The sequence below is a fragment of the Haliotis rubra genome, unplaced genomic scaffold (assembly GCF_003918875.1).
Source record: "Haliotis rubra isolate DU_JTF1 unplaced genomic scaffold, ASM391887v1 Scf366, whole genome shotgun sequence".
NCBI classification, from domain to species: Eukaryota; Metazoa; Mollusca; class Gastropoda; order Lepetellida; family Haliotidae; genus Haliotis; species Haliotis rubra.
This window is the reverse complement of record NW_025767042.1, coordinates 52,084-66,865: the sequence shown is the minus strand read 5'-3', so window position 1 is coordinate 66,865 and position 14,782 is coordinate 52,084. Positions and strand designations below refer to the sequence as shown.

The 14,782-nt window shown below is 36.7% G+C and overlaps 1 protein-coding gene across 1 annotated transcript in view; it reads left to right on the top strand.

Annotated features, from left to right (window-relative positions):
• Window positions 1-913: 913 nt before the first annotated feature.
• Window positions 914-14,782, top strand: part of LOC124285699 — a 32,321-nt gene continuing 18,452 nt past the window's right edge. The window contains exons 1-2 of the mRNA XM_046721977.1: window positions 914-2,436; window positions 2,947-3,017. Of these exons, the coding sequence (XP_046577933.1) occupies window positions 950-1,966 (1,017 nt within the window). The 5' untranslated portion in view covers window positions 914-949 and the 3' untranslated portion in view covers window positions 1,967-2,436; window positions 2,947-3,017. The remainder of the gene's footprint in view (window positions 2,437-2,946; window positions 3,018-14,782) is intronic.

Genomic DNA, 14,782 nt, shown 5'->3' with positions numbered 1-14,782 from the left:
ATGGGGGTTATCTGTTATGTGTATGGGGGTTATCTGTTATGTGTATGAGGTTATCTGTTATGTGTATGAGGGTTATCTGTTATGTTTATGAGGGTATCTGTTATGTGTATCAGGGCTATCTGTTATGTGTATGAGGGTTATCTGTTATGTGTATGAGGGTATCTGTTATGTGTATCAGGGTTATCTGTTATGTGTATGAGGGTTATCTGTTATATGTATGAGGGTATCTGTTATGTGTATCAGGGTTATCTGTTATGTGTATGAGGGTTATCGGTTACGTTTGTGAGTGTTCTCTGTTATGTGTAAGGGGCTATCTGTTATGTGTAAGAGGGTTATCTGTTATGTGTAAGGGGTGTCTGTTATGTGTATGAGGGTTATCTGTTATGTGTAAGGGGTGTCTGTTATGTGTATGAGGGTTATCTGTAATGTGTGAGTGTTCTCTGTTATGTGTAAGGGGGTATCTGTTACGTGTAAGAGGGTTATCTGTTATGTGTAAGGGGTATCTGTTACGTGTAAGAGGGTTATCTGTAATGTGTAAGGGGTGTCTGTTATGTGTATGGGGTTTTTCTGTTGTGTGTATGGGGGTTATCTGTTGTGTGTATGAGGTTTATCTGTTATGGGTATGATGGTTGTCTGTTATGTGCATGGGGGTTATCTGTTATGAGTATCAGGGTTATCTGTTATGTGTATGAGGGTTGTCTGTTATGTGTATGAGGGTTATCTGTTATGTGTATGAGGGTTGTCTGTTATGTGTATGAGGGTTATCTGTTGTGTGTATCAGGGGTATCTGTTATGTGTATCAGGGGTATCTGTTATGTGTATGAGGGGAATCTGTTGTTTGTATGATGGTTATCTGTTATGTGTATTAGGGGTATCTGTTATGTGTATTAGGGGTATCTGTTATGGGGAGCGCCACCTGTAATGGCGACGACAAGACGTGCTGTACAACATGGGGATAAATATTGACGTGTGGCGTGCGCGTATTGGGTGTTTCACACAGCCCAAAGGGACTAAACGTGAGTTAATACATGGTATCAAACTATGTGGGGGTTTATTATCTCGACAACTGCACATTTTGTTAATTGCGGCACTTCTTCTCTTACTGAGTGGTAATGTGGAACGTAACCCGGGCCCGAGGACCACGCGTCAGAGTCAGCTGGCTGTGTCCGCTTCAGGTGTGAGACACACAGGTGTGCAAGGTAACAGCGACCATGGAGATATTCTACGAGGTATAGAAGAGCAATTAAAATCCTTGAACACGAGGTTTACTAATTTCGAAACATCATTACAAACAATCCGTGACGAGCAGAGCGACATGTGGCGAGAGATGGACAAACTCACAGACGCAAACGCGGCGCAATCACAGAAGGTAGAGCAGCTCGAATCCCAGTCGAGGAGAGAAAATCTGCTTTTCTTCGGTATACCAGATGATGGGGGAAAGGAAAACTCGAATGACTCTGAAGAAAAGGTGAGAGACTTTCTGAAAACTAAACTTGAAGTAGAGTCAAGCCGTGCTGATTGTATACCCATTGAACGTGCTCACCGCCTACCCACCAAGAGACACCCACGGCCCATAATTGTGAAATTCTCTGCTTTTAAAGATAGAGAATATGTCAGTAAAATAGCCAAGGAAAAACTTAGTGGTAACAGAGAGGTTCGGGTATCCCCCGACTTCACCCAGGCCGTAAGGAACACACGGAGACAACTGGGGAAGCTTCTGCAAACATACAGAGAAAAGGGGGAAGATTGTTATATATCTTATGACAAACTCGTGGTTAATAACACGGTCTACACATATGACTGGGATAAGGACTCATTGCGTGAGGTGGGAAGACGGCGGATCCCCCCAGCGAGCCGTGCTTCACCCACTCCCTCTAGGGCACGGGACCGGTCTGGCACGCGACGAGAGTCGCCGGGCCAGTATAGCAGACGACGAGACTCTTTGGACAACTCACAGCATAGTTAGCGAGGTGGCCGAGGCCGGGCATCAGCAGCCCGTACGAAGCTAAGTACACATTTCATTATAGATGGAAAACTCAATAAGACAATATCAACAATTAATGGCAATGATAACGATAACAACGGTGAAAAAAGTAATTATAATACATTTCTATGTTGGAACGTAAATGGCCTTAATTCTAAATTAAGTCAATTGGCTAACCTCACAGGGTTATGTCAACAATTTAATGTCATCGCTTTCGTGGAGACGTGGGCAAAGAACCCAGTAGATTTTGCTACTCTGTTTCCAGGATATATCTCCTACCAGTGTGTGCGAGAACGCATCCACTCTGTCGGACGATTCAGTGGCGGTATCGCTGTGTATGTGAGACAGTCCATCGCATCAAGATTCACCCGTATACACGGCGAGTGGTCAGACTGTATATTTTTCAGAAGCGACATTATGAACGACCTCGCCAATAAACCCACGATATTTGGGTTCGTATATGTGACTGATACACAGAACTCCGTTGATGTAGGACTTTCAGGAATCGGACTCCTTGAGAGTAGACTATATACTTTAACCCGAGAACATCCCGATGCATCGCTTGTTTTATTTGGAGATTTTAATGCCCGTATAGGCGACAAACAGTGTTATATAGAACATGACTCCACTGAGTATTTACCAATTGAAGATATAGACTATGAGAGTGATCCATTTAACATTCCTAGATCATCCAAAGATAAAATAGTCAATTCAGAGGGATTAAAACTCCTTGATATATGCCGCAATTTTAACATACATGTTTTAAATGGTAGAAACGGGAACGATAAAAATGGAGAATTTACATTCATTGGACACCAAGGAAACAGTGTTGTGGATTATTGTTTGGTTTCCTCATGTTTATATAGATATTTCGAGAACTTTGATATTCTAGCGCAATCCGAATCGGACCACTTGCCTGTAATAGTAGATATGAAAACATCACATGACATGACACGTGACAGCAATCACTCCGAGCATGCGCGTGCAGAGGTACACAACATTGAGACAGAGCTGTGGGACGCTAGCCGTAAGGGTGAGTTTATTCAATACATTTCAGATAATATTAATGAATTCAGCATAATATTTCATGATGTATTACATGACAGTGTTGAAGGTGCTATTACATCGCTGAATGACTTTATCCGTAGAGCCATGCATGCACCCAGGGAACAAACACACCGACCCACGAGAACACGTGCACACTCACGCTCACGCGCTCGCCCACAGCACACACGTGTACAGCCCAGGTGGTTCGACCGTGAATGCGAACAGGCTAAAAAGACATAAGTATGTTTTACTAAATAGATTCAGAAAATCAAATAACTCACTGCATTGTAAACATTATCTAAGGGCAAAGAAGGATTTTAAAACACTTTGTGATAGAAAGAAATCAGATTATGAAAAAAGCATTTTAAACGAAATTGTTGATGCTGCAAAGAAACAAGACTGTCGACATTTCTGGAAATCTATAAAGAAATATTGTTTTTGTAGGGAAAATATATCTGAAAATATATCAGTTGACGAATGGTTTAACTATTTCAAAAATCTGCTCGCTGGAGATACGAACAACATTGATAATTCCTTTGGGGAACATGTTCTTAGCTATATAAGTAATCACAACTTTAATGACTGTGAGGATTGTATTACTTCTGATGAATACCTTGGTAATCGTATAACTGATAACGAGATATTGTGTGCAGTAAAAAGTCTGAAATGTGGAAAATCACCCGGGGTAGATGGTATTCAAGTTGAAGTTTTTTAAAGAATGTATTTCTTTATTGCTTCCTTTTATGAATAGTCTATTTAATCGAGTTCTAGACAGCGGCGTTTTTCCAGATTCCTGGAATGTAGGATTAATTGTACCTCTGCATAAGTCGGGTGAAAGGGGTGATCCAAACAATTATAGAGGTATTGCATTATTGAATACACTAAACAAAATATTTACCACTATATTAGATAATCGCATTAAGGCTTGGATTTCCACTCGTGAACTTTTATCTGAGTGCCAAGCGGGATTTCGAGAAGAGTATTCAACTACGGACCATATATTTACTCTCAACAGTATTATCCATAAATATCTGCGGAAGAAAGGGGGGAAGTTTTATTGTCTTTTCGTAGATTTTAAGAAAGCGTTTGATTCCGTTAATAGGTCAAAACTGTTATATGTACTACTACAGTCAGGTATACATGGCAAACTCCAACGTCTTTTACGTAATATGTACACCAATGTGAGAGCATCTGTTAGAACCAGTAAATTTCAAATGAGTGATATATTTGATACATATGCCGGAGTGAGGCAAGGTTGCATTCTATCACCTGTACTTTTCCTGTTATATGTTGAAGAACTTGTTAAGGAAATGTTATTAAATGATACGAGAGGTGTATTTATTAACGAACATATCAGAGATCTTGCAATAATGCTATTTGCAGATGATGTCGTGATTCTTGCCGATTCTGTTGTCCAGTTACAATGCAAGATAGATACTCTAAATGAATATTGTTTGAAATGGGGTCTTCAGATAAATATTAGTAAAACTAAAGTAATGGTTTTTAAAAATGGGGTAAAATCTCTAAAAGTGAAAAATGGTTCCTTAATGGCCAAAAATTGGAGGTGGTGTCATATTACAAATATTTAGGTATAATATTTTCGTGTAGAAATATATTCTCCAGAGCCTGTGAAACATTATCTATGCAAGCTGAACGAGCCCTACATGTCATAAAGAAATTCATATGCAAATATAAAGAATTACCGATCCATGCATCATTTAAACTGTTTGATGGAAAAATTCAACCAATTTTGTTGTACGGCTCTGAAATATGGGGCATTAACATAAACAAGAATATTGAAAAGGTACATTCAAAGTTCTGTAAGTTCTTGTTGCGTGTTGGCTACAGAACTGCGAACAAGGTTATTTTAGCTGAATGTGGACGTTTTCCACTGTTTATTAACGCCCGATGTCGGGTTATTTCATATTGGCTAAGATTGATGAGACAACCAATTTCACGATATTCAAGATGTAGTTATGAAATGCTTAAAACACTAGATGATACCGGAGATATTAATTGGGTTTCATTCGTTAGAACTATTCTTTTTAGTCATGGCTTTGGAAATGTATGGATCGCCCAAAATGTAAGTAATACACAATATTTCATCAAATTATTCAAGCAGAGATGCAAAGACATTTATCAACAGGACTGGTATAATGAAATAACGTCATCAACCTGTGTCAACTTTTATTCAGAATATAAATATTGTATTAATACAGAAATTTACCTTTCAAAGATTAAATCACCACAACTTAAGCGTACGCTTACTAAATTTAGATGTAACGCTTACAACTTCAAAGTCCAAGCGGCGCGATTTGCCAAAACTTCAAATGCAATAGATATCCAATGTCCATTCTGCAATTTATCACAAGAAGATGAGTACCATGTATTACTTGTATGCCCGAAATATTTAGAAATAAGAGAAACATATTTGCCTTATTTTTTCTATAACCAACCGTCGAGACATAAATTCTGTATGCTACTTCGCACAGAAAACATTGACTTGTTGTTTAAGCTAGCCCTTGTGTTGTACCACATACTTATGTTGAGAGAAAAAATGTAAATTGTGAATGGGTGTTTATGGATTTATTGATGTTCCTATAACTCGCGTATTTACAGGTTGCGCATAAATGCACTGCTATTATTGTACACATGTACTATTGGCCTCAGGGCCACATATACAAATAAATATGTCTGTCTGTCTGTCTGTCTGGTATCTGTTATGTGTATGAGGGTTATCTGTAAGGTGTATGAGGGTTATCTGTTATGTGTATGGGGGTTATCTGTTATGTGTATGGGGGTTATCTGTTGCTGTATGGGGTTATCTGTATGGGGGTTATCTGTATGGGGTTATGTGTATGGGGTTATCTGTTATGTGTATGGGGTTATCTGTTATGTGTATGGGGTTATCTGTTATGTGTATGGGGGGTTATCTGTTATGTGTATGAGGGTTATCTGTTGTGTGTATGGGGTTATCTGTTGTGTGTATGAGGTGTATCTGTTGTGTGTATTAGGGTTATCTGTTATGTGTATTAGGGTTATCTGTTATGTGTATTAGGGTTATCTGTTATGTGTATGAGGGTTATCTGTTATGTGTATGGGTTATCTGTTATTGGTATGATGGTTATCTGTTATTGGTATGATGGTTATCTGTTATTGGTATGATGTTATCTGTTGTGTGTATGAGGGTTATCTGTTATGTGTATGGGGGTTATCTGTTATGTGTATCTGGGTTATCTGTTATTGGTATGAGGGTTATCTGTTATGTGTATTAGGGTTATTTGTTATGTGTATTAGGGTTATCTGTTATGTGTATGGGGGTTATCTGTTATGGGTATGATGGTTATCTGTTGTGTGTATGAGGGTTATCTGTTGTGTGTATCTGGGTTATCTGTTATTGGTATCGGGGTTATCTTTTATTGGTATGATGGTTATTTGTTGTGTATGGGGGTTATCTGTTATGTGTATGGGGGTTATCTGTTGTGTGTATGGGGGTTATCTGTTATGTGTATGAGGGTTAGCTGTTGTGTGTATGAGGGTTATCTGTTATGTGTATGGGGGTTATCTGTTATTTTGTATGATGGTTATCTGTTATGTGTATCTGGGTTATCTGTTGCACCGGGTGTGTATGGGGGTTATCTGTTATGTAATATGGCGGTTATCTGTTATGTGTATGGGGGTTCTGTTATGTGTATGGGGTTATCTGTTATGGTATGATGGTATGATGGTTTATCTGTTATGTGTATGAGGGTTATCTGTTGTGTGTATCTGGGTTATCTGTTATGTGTATCTGGGTTGTCTGTTGTGTATGGGGGTTATCTGTTATGTGTATCAGGGTTATCTGTTATGTGTACGGGGTTATCTCTTAGGTGAAAGGGTTATCTGTTATGTGTATGAGGGTGATCTGTTATGTATAAGGAGGTATCTGTTATGTGTATCAGGGTTTTCTGTTAAGTGTGCAAGGGTTATCTGTTATGTGTATCAGGGTTCTCTGTTGTGTGTATCCGGGTTATGTGTATGAGGGTATCTGTTATGTGTATGGGGGTTATCTGTTGTGTGTATCAGGGTTCTCTGTTATGTGTATGAGGGTTTCTGTTATGTGTATTGGGGTTATCTGTTATGTATAAAGTGGTGATCTGTTATGTGTATGAGGTTATCTGTTATGTGTATGGGGTATCTGTTATGTGTATGAGGGTATCTGTTATGTGTATGAGGGTATCTGTTATGTGTATGAGGGTATCTGTTATGTGTATGAGGGTTATCTGTTATGTGTATGGGGGTTATCTGTTGTGTGTATCTGGGTTATCTGTTATGTGTATGAGGGTTTCTGTTATGTGTATGGGGGTTATCTTTTGTGTGTATGGGTGTTATCTGTTAAGTGTATCAAGGTTATCTGTGGTGTGTATGAGGGTTATCTGTTATGTGTATTGGGGTTATCTGTTATGTATAAAGTGGTGATCTGTTATGTGTATTGGGGTTATCTGTTATGTATAAAGTGGTGATCTGTTATGTGTATGAGGTTATCTGTTATGTGTATGGGGGTTATCTGTTATGTGTATGGGGGTTATCTGTTATGTGTATCAGGGTTATTTGTTTTGTGTATCAGGGTTATCTGTTTTGTGTATCAGGGTTATCTGTTATCTGTATAAGGGTTATCTGTTATCTGTATCAGGGTTATCTGTTATGTGTTTCAGGGTTATCTGTTATGTTTATGAGGGTTATCTGTTATGTGTATGGGGTTATCTGTTATGTGTATGAGGTTAACTGTTAGGTGTATGAATTATCTGTTATGTGTATCAGGGTTATCTGTTATGTGTATGAGGTTTATCTGTGATGTGCATGGAGGTTATATAATCTTTCTATGTCATCTAAAAGTGAGTGATTATAGTTTTACGCCGCTTTTAGCACGATTCCAACATTATCACGACTGGGGGACAACAGATTTGATTTATTTCTGCAAGAGAATGGATTGGGTACAAGTTATTCCAGCTTAGTGATCCCTCTGCTATTTACAGTGCTTACATGCAAAAGTAAAAGAAACTATATGTACAGGGATAGAAAGATATATACAAAAGGAGTATTAGACATTTAAAATAAAGTAATACATTTAATACATGAAATATTTAGATCATAAACGTTAAATCCAATTACTGAACCTTTTGGAGTTTGATAAATATGTTTGAACTTCTTTAAAAAGCCGAATGTTGTCACTGTACGGAAGATCTGCACTGCCATTTAATATTACCTCTAGGTTTGTTGGTGATCTAATGCTTATGGCTGTGCAATATTACCGATAAACCGGTATATACCGGTAAAGTATCTCGCGATACAATAACCGTGATATGGTTGTGATTCTGCAATATATTGGGTCATCCAGAGTTGGCTCCCTTGAATTATCTGCCCTTGATTGCAATAGCAAAAATATATGTGCCAAATATACTTATATTTCTGTTGGATTCATGTAACATTTTACAAGTCGAAGTATCATTATAATATTATAGCAAATGCTTTACGTTTTGTGGGTTTGAATAGTTTCATTTGGAGGAATTAATTGGCCTAAAATGGACCAATTCTTTATTTGGACTTTATAGCAGAGCCTCTGGCTCTGAGCGACCATTTCACAATTCACAGTATTTTGGTTGTTTTGGTTGTTTCATAATTGACATATGATATCAATTTATCATAATGGTTTAAGTCTTATACATTTTGTAGGACTGTAATATGCCATTCTTGTCAAGGATGTTAGTTATTGGAGGTCACATGCGATTTTAAGCTCACGTAGTTCACCTTAGTCATGTTTATGTTTCATTTTACAATAGTTCACGTTAACACGTGTTATATTGGAGTTGAATCTGAATGAATCATTGACATACGGAAACAATAACTGCATACTGCATTCTGTTGAAGCAAACAACACTGACCATGAAAATCTTGCTATACTATTACCTTTATCATTATGTTCGCAAAACTTTGTTGTAATACTTCAATCAAACATTCAAAGTTAAGGCTCTATATCATTTTATTTATCTGTAAATGACTGGCATACAGCCATACACAATGGGGACGGGGAGCCTGAAAGTATGGTGTAACAGCAACTGAGAAGATGATGTCGCCCACAGAGAGCTTTTCTGAAATTATAATGTACGCACTTGGCCAGAAACCTTCCAGTCAATATATCACAATATGTATTGAGAAATTTCTTCAATTATTGCAATATATCGCAATATGAAAATCAGGACAATATCCAGACCTACTAATGCTACAAATTCTGCTTTTTTGAAACATTTCCTGTCTGATATTAGAATACAAAGAACATTCCATAAAATAATGATGAGAATTTTCACAGGTAAATTTACATTTCCATTCAGGGTTCTCTACAAGACCAATCCTATATAGATCATCATTTAATCTACTATTTGAATATCTTAGCTGGGTATGAATTACATTGAGTTTTCTTTTACCAAATGAGAAATATCCTGGTGCTTTTGACTTACGCGAGCTTATCTGCGATTTAAAACTTTTAAGGGAAACTGATTCTCTAACATATAATGAGACATTATTCCAAAGTTGTGAAGATAATGGGAAAAATGATTGACTGTAGAGATTTGTGCGGGAATAGGACAGGGAAAGATCACGAATGTTTCTAAGATCATATCTTGCCCTAGATTCAACAGTTTGAGGCATAAGATCACAAAGGTAGGACGAAGGATTTGTGTTGTAGATACTATAGAATATAAAGAGTTTGCGACCTCTATTTCTCTCTTTTAACAATTGCAAACCTGTTTCATAAATTAAAGTATCTCTAGTAGCATATTGTGGTAAACCAGTAACTATCCTGGCGGCCTCAAACTGAACTTTTTCAATTTTATCGGTTAAATCTACCAAACAACCACCCCACAATTCACAGGCACAATCAATTTGTGGTCTTATAAATACAATATTGATCTTATGTAGATTGTCTCTGTTTAACATGAACTTTAATTTTCTCATTGATGAAACCATCAAGGACGTTGTTCTTACAATGTTATCAATATGGGTATTCCATTTACAATCAGAAGAAAATGTTACTCCAAGATGTTTCCAAACGTACACGCTGATTTTCAAATTCTAAATTCAGAATTGTATCATTATTCTTAAGACTGAAATCATAGCTTCTGTTCCGTTGGGATTGTATGTCACAAGCCAACGTTTTGCCCAGCATGATAAATATTGTTGGTTCCTATTGAGTGTAGCTTGCATAAGCCTGTGCTTGATAGATGAAAATCCCATTGATGTTTCATCTGCGAACAAGCGTGCAGCACAATCTGGTTCATCGGCGATATCATTAATTATACATTGTACTATAAACAGAAAGGGGACACCAGAAATGGGCTTCACACATTGAACCCATGTGGGGAATCGAACCTGGGTTTTCGGCGTGAAGAGCGAACGCTTTATCCACTCAGCTACCCAACCCACAGGTGCGTGTCGCGCTTATAAACAGCGTTAGAAAGACATGTAGGAATATAGACCCTACCCTAGTACTACACTCTTCAAAAAAAGAAACGCATAGGGGATTGAGATTTTTCCATTGCATTTTCATATCGGCAATCGATCTAAAGACTATGTTTATGTTTGAATGATGTGCTGAATGTGATTTTTAATGATTATGTCACGCAAACCCAACCAAAAAAACATAATGTTACCGTTGTCAGCAATTGTGAAGAAAATGCATGAAATTCGCGTGCAACGCACATGTTGGTCACAATGCACGTGGAATGAGTCGAATTCATCAGTAGAGACAATGACTATAAAAGCCCGATACATTTACTCCGTTGTATCACAAATATTGATGAGGAATGAACGACGCAAAATGCCAAAATGAATGCCGCTGACAGGTCACTTGAATGTCAAGGTCTTCTATGGCTTACAAGTGAGTATGATTGCCAATGATTTTGGAGAAAATGCCAGCTTAATGTCGAGGAAATGATATGTAGATGTCGCAAAAGGTTTTTAGATCCGTACAACACCGCTGCCGATCGAATCTATTCCTACACAGGTGCTGTCAACGCGCCTGGAATTAATCAACGAATTTAAAAGGTGAGTTTTCGCTGTCTTGGCTGATCCATGATTTTGGCGTAGAATTGCGGAGGTGCGTATAACTTTTGAAATAATGATCCGATTGTGACCATTTATAGCTTATTTTACGTGTTGAAATCTAACTTTGATCGAGGAGGGGGTGGTTTCGTCGTTACATCCATTTCTTTTATATAGCACTCAGGTAGGGTCTAAATACCTATATGTTTTTCTAACGCTGTTTGTAAGCACGAGACGCCCCTGTGACCCACCTGTCCCTCTTTTGGAAGAAAGCTAGGCGCTCGTTCCGTGTCAGCAAGTGTCAGAAAACACGTAGAAACTGCAACACTGTACCGTTCATATTTTTGTGCGATTTTTTAATTGGTTTTCTTTAGTAGTATAAACAATGGGGGTACGGGACCAGCCTATATAAGGCAAGGAATCAATAAGTATCTATTCCTAACTCATATTAATTTTTAAATCGATAACACAACTACTTTTCATCTCCCCTGTAAAAAAGTAGCCATAGTCTTACTCGAAAGACTATGTGGTACGGGACCACAAACCCATAACACAAATACTTTTTATCTCCCCTGTAAAAAGTATCCATAGTCTTACTGGAAAGAGTAAGACTATGGCTACTTTTAAGGGAGATAAAAAGTAACCATAGTCTTACTCGAAAGAACAAAAACCTATAGAATAACAATTCACGCCTGCTGAGCATGCTGTAGGTAAATATTTGAGAGGTTGGAAGATGGAAGTCCAAAGAAACATAGATGTTGAAGATATAAAACCATTGGTATTTGACAAAGTAAACAAAGAACTGAAAGATTTAAGAGGTATTAAATTTCAACACACCTTAAACATGACACTAGAGAAACAACAGTCGAATGAAACAACTGAATACATCAATGTTTACTTCAGAGGTAAACAAGAAGTTACAACGCAACCAGACACTATCAACTCTTCTATAGACAGATCATTAGAAAAAATGCGAGAAACACTAGAACGTTACGCTAATATGGGTTCTGGTTGGGTTGTTGACAAGATTAACATGGTCTACCTGGATATAGCAAACTATATACCGTTGAAAGGTGGATCGTACTTACCCGTCTGAGTATTTCAAGAAAAAACAAGCTATGGTTAACGTTAAAAACCGAGGCAACAATTGTATGAGGATAACGATAAGATCCGCTAAAGGACAAGGTATGATAAAGGCCCTTATTGGCCCACAAAATTTCATGATATTCAAAGTTCTACAACATGATAATTTTAGCATAAAAAATGCTAAATAAATTGTTGAAATTACCTCCATATGTTTTTTTTATATGTTTTAGTGCTGTTTTTTTCCTCTTTGAAGACCTCAAAGTTAACCTATTTTACAATATCTTCGAAAAACCTGCATTTTCATATTTTCAGAGTGATAAAAAAGTGTGAGCAAAAGCTTGACCCATCCCAATTTTTTCACCACACATGAAGAGAGTAAATTAGAATGCACTCCTAAAAAATTGTGGTGGGTCACGCTTTTGCTCATATCAAAATGTTTAAAAAAGTACATTTTTTTCTGTTGTATGAAATTGCCCCATACAACATCTCAAAAATAAACACTGGCGTAAAGTAATATCTCTGAAAACTATCCGTCACATTTACACAACTATACCATGATTCATTACTATTTTGAATGTTTTAGAGCACTAAAGTGAACTTATCAAACATGTTTATTAAAAAAATTCAATATCGTAAGGGACTCTCAAGGCTGATTACATTGAGGTAAACAAGGGTAGTTTTTTGGAGACCCTGTTGATCACTGCTGGAAAAATAAGAAGACATCAGAAGATTTTTCAAAATATGATCAGGCAGCATTCTAAAGGTGAGAATCTTTGTAATTATGCTAGAATTTTATCATATTTGTTCTATCATCTGTTTAGCAAACCCCTCTGTGTCACCTGCCACTGTCAAATAACACTGGCATTCCACTGGATGTAACTGTGTATAAACATACACATTTTAACAAAAATAATGTTCCCTGATGTTTTCTAGGATATATCAGGATACATTTAATATTGTTAGAATAAGAACATTGTATCAAGGTCTAGCAGATTATCAAAAGCAAGCAGACGTCAAGTGACACATTGTTGCAAAGTGTAATATATAAGCTTAAAGTGAGGAATTGTAACAGTAGAATCTGTAGCCTAGTGGTTACAGTGATGGCCTATCAACTTTTTTTCTGTTATCAGACATTCAGGTTCAAATCCTAAAGTTTTTTTTCTTTTCTTCTTTTTTTTTCTTCAAAAGCTAAGTTAAACATTGTAAATTGGCTGACAAAACTTGTGCACATGAAATACAAATTTTGTAAAATAATTTCTTAAGTTTGGTAATGTAAGTTACACTGTTCAAACAAACTTGAATTAACATCATGTAAATCTTGTTTAAGCCTGAAGACACTGACTTTTCCACTTTGTTCCCACACAATAAAGAACCTGTAGAAGGTAAGCATTGTTTCAAAATGTTAGTATGGTAATTTCTTTAAGTAAATATTTACAAACTGTCCAGAGCTGTTAATTAGTGGTGCACTGATCAAACAAATAATTAGTTTATGGATATTTTGTGGGCTGCCAGTCAATTACCGATAACCAAATCACATAATCAATTAAAGTGTTCACTATTTCTTCTTAAAAATATGTTTACAGAATCAATGACTATTGGTTTCAATTGTCATATTAAAACTGAGGACTGATTACCTTTGTTTTCATGTGCTCTGACAGTTGTTTTTATCTTATATCTATAATTGATCAAAAGTGGCCTCAACAATTGATTATGCTTTTGGAGGTCAATTCCCTTCCCTATATAACTATACTATTGACATGTTTAGCATTAGAAAAATTAGAAAGCACCAATTTCTTGAACATAATGATAATTCTTTTATGATTTCAAATATTTGTTTTCAGATAAGAGAAATGTGCTTGGACTGATTTCAGGAGTGTCATTTCATGAAGATGACAACTTAAAACTTGAGGTGGAAGGTAAGCAAAATATGAGTGCTAAAAAATAACCAATATTTTTTTCTTCAATTTGCTAATTTAATGTGACAGAATTTCAGAAATACTGATGTCTCAGTGGTGATTAAATCTGCATAAGCCTTCAAGGCCAGACTACTGACATTTGAAAATAAATAAGTAATGTTACCCTTGAATAGATTTATAATATCAAAGTTTTAAAACAGAATTTTCTTTTGATATAAAGTCATCTGTTTTTCAGTTGAGAGAAGATCTGGGTATGGCAGACACCAAAACAATATGCCAGTTTCCAGCAACTCTAGTGATATGATACACGGTTGAATGCTGCAGTTCTTGACAGTGATTCAGAAACTGATTCAGAGATTGATGACCATGTGGATGAAGAGTGAAAGTGGATGTTTTATATATCTTTGCAGTGAATGAGTTGTGAATAATTACTTTTTGAAGATTTTTGAATACTGACTTTTAACACTTACTTGGTGTCAAAATCAAGCTGTGCCAAGAATGTAATTTCACCCGAAATAGGCCCCTTTGAGGTCAAGACCTGTGCTTTTTAGTGCAACATGATTGGTTATTATAACATGTTGAGAATGAGATGTTTACTGTATATATTTGCAAGAATGTTGTAAATACTGACTTTTAACACTTACATGGTGTTAAAATCAAGCTGTGCCAAGAA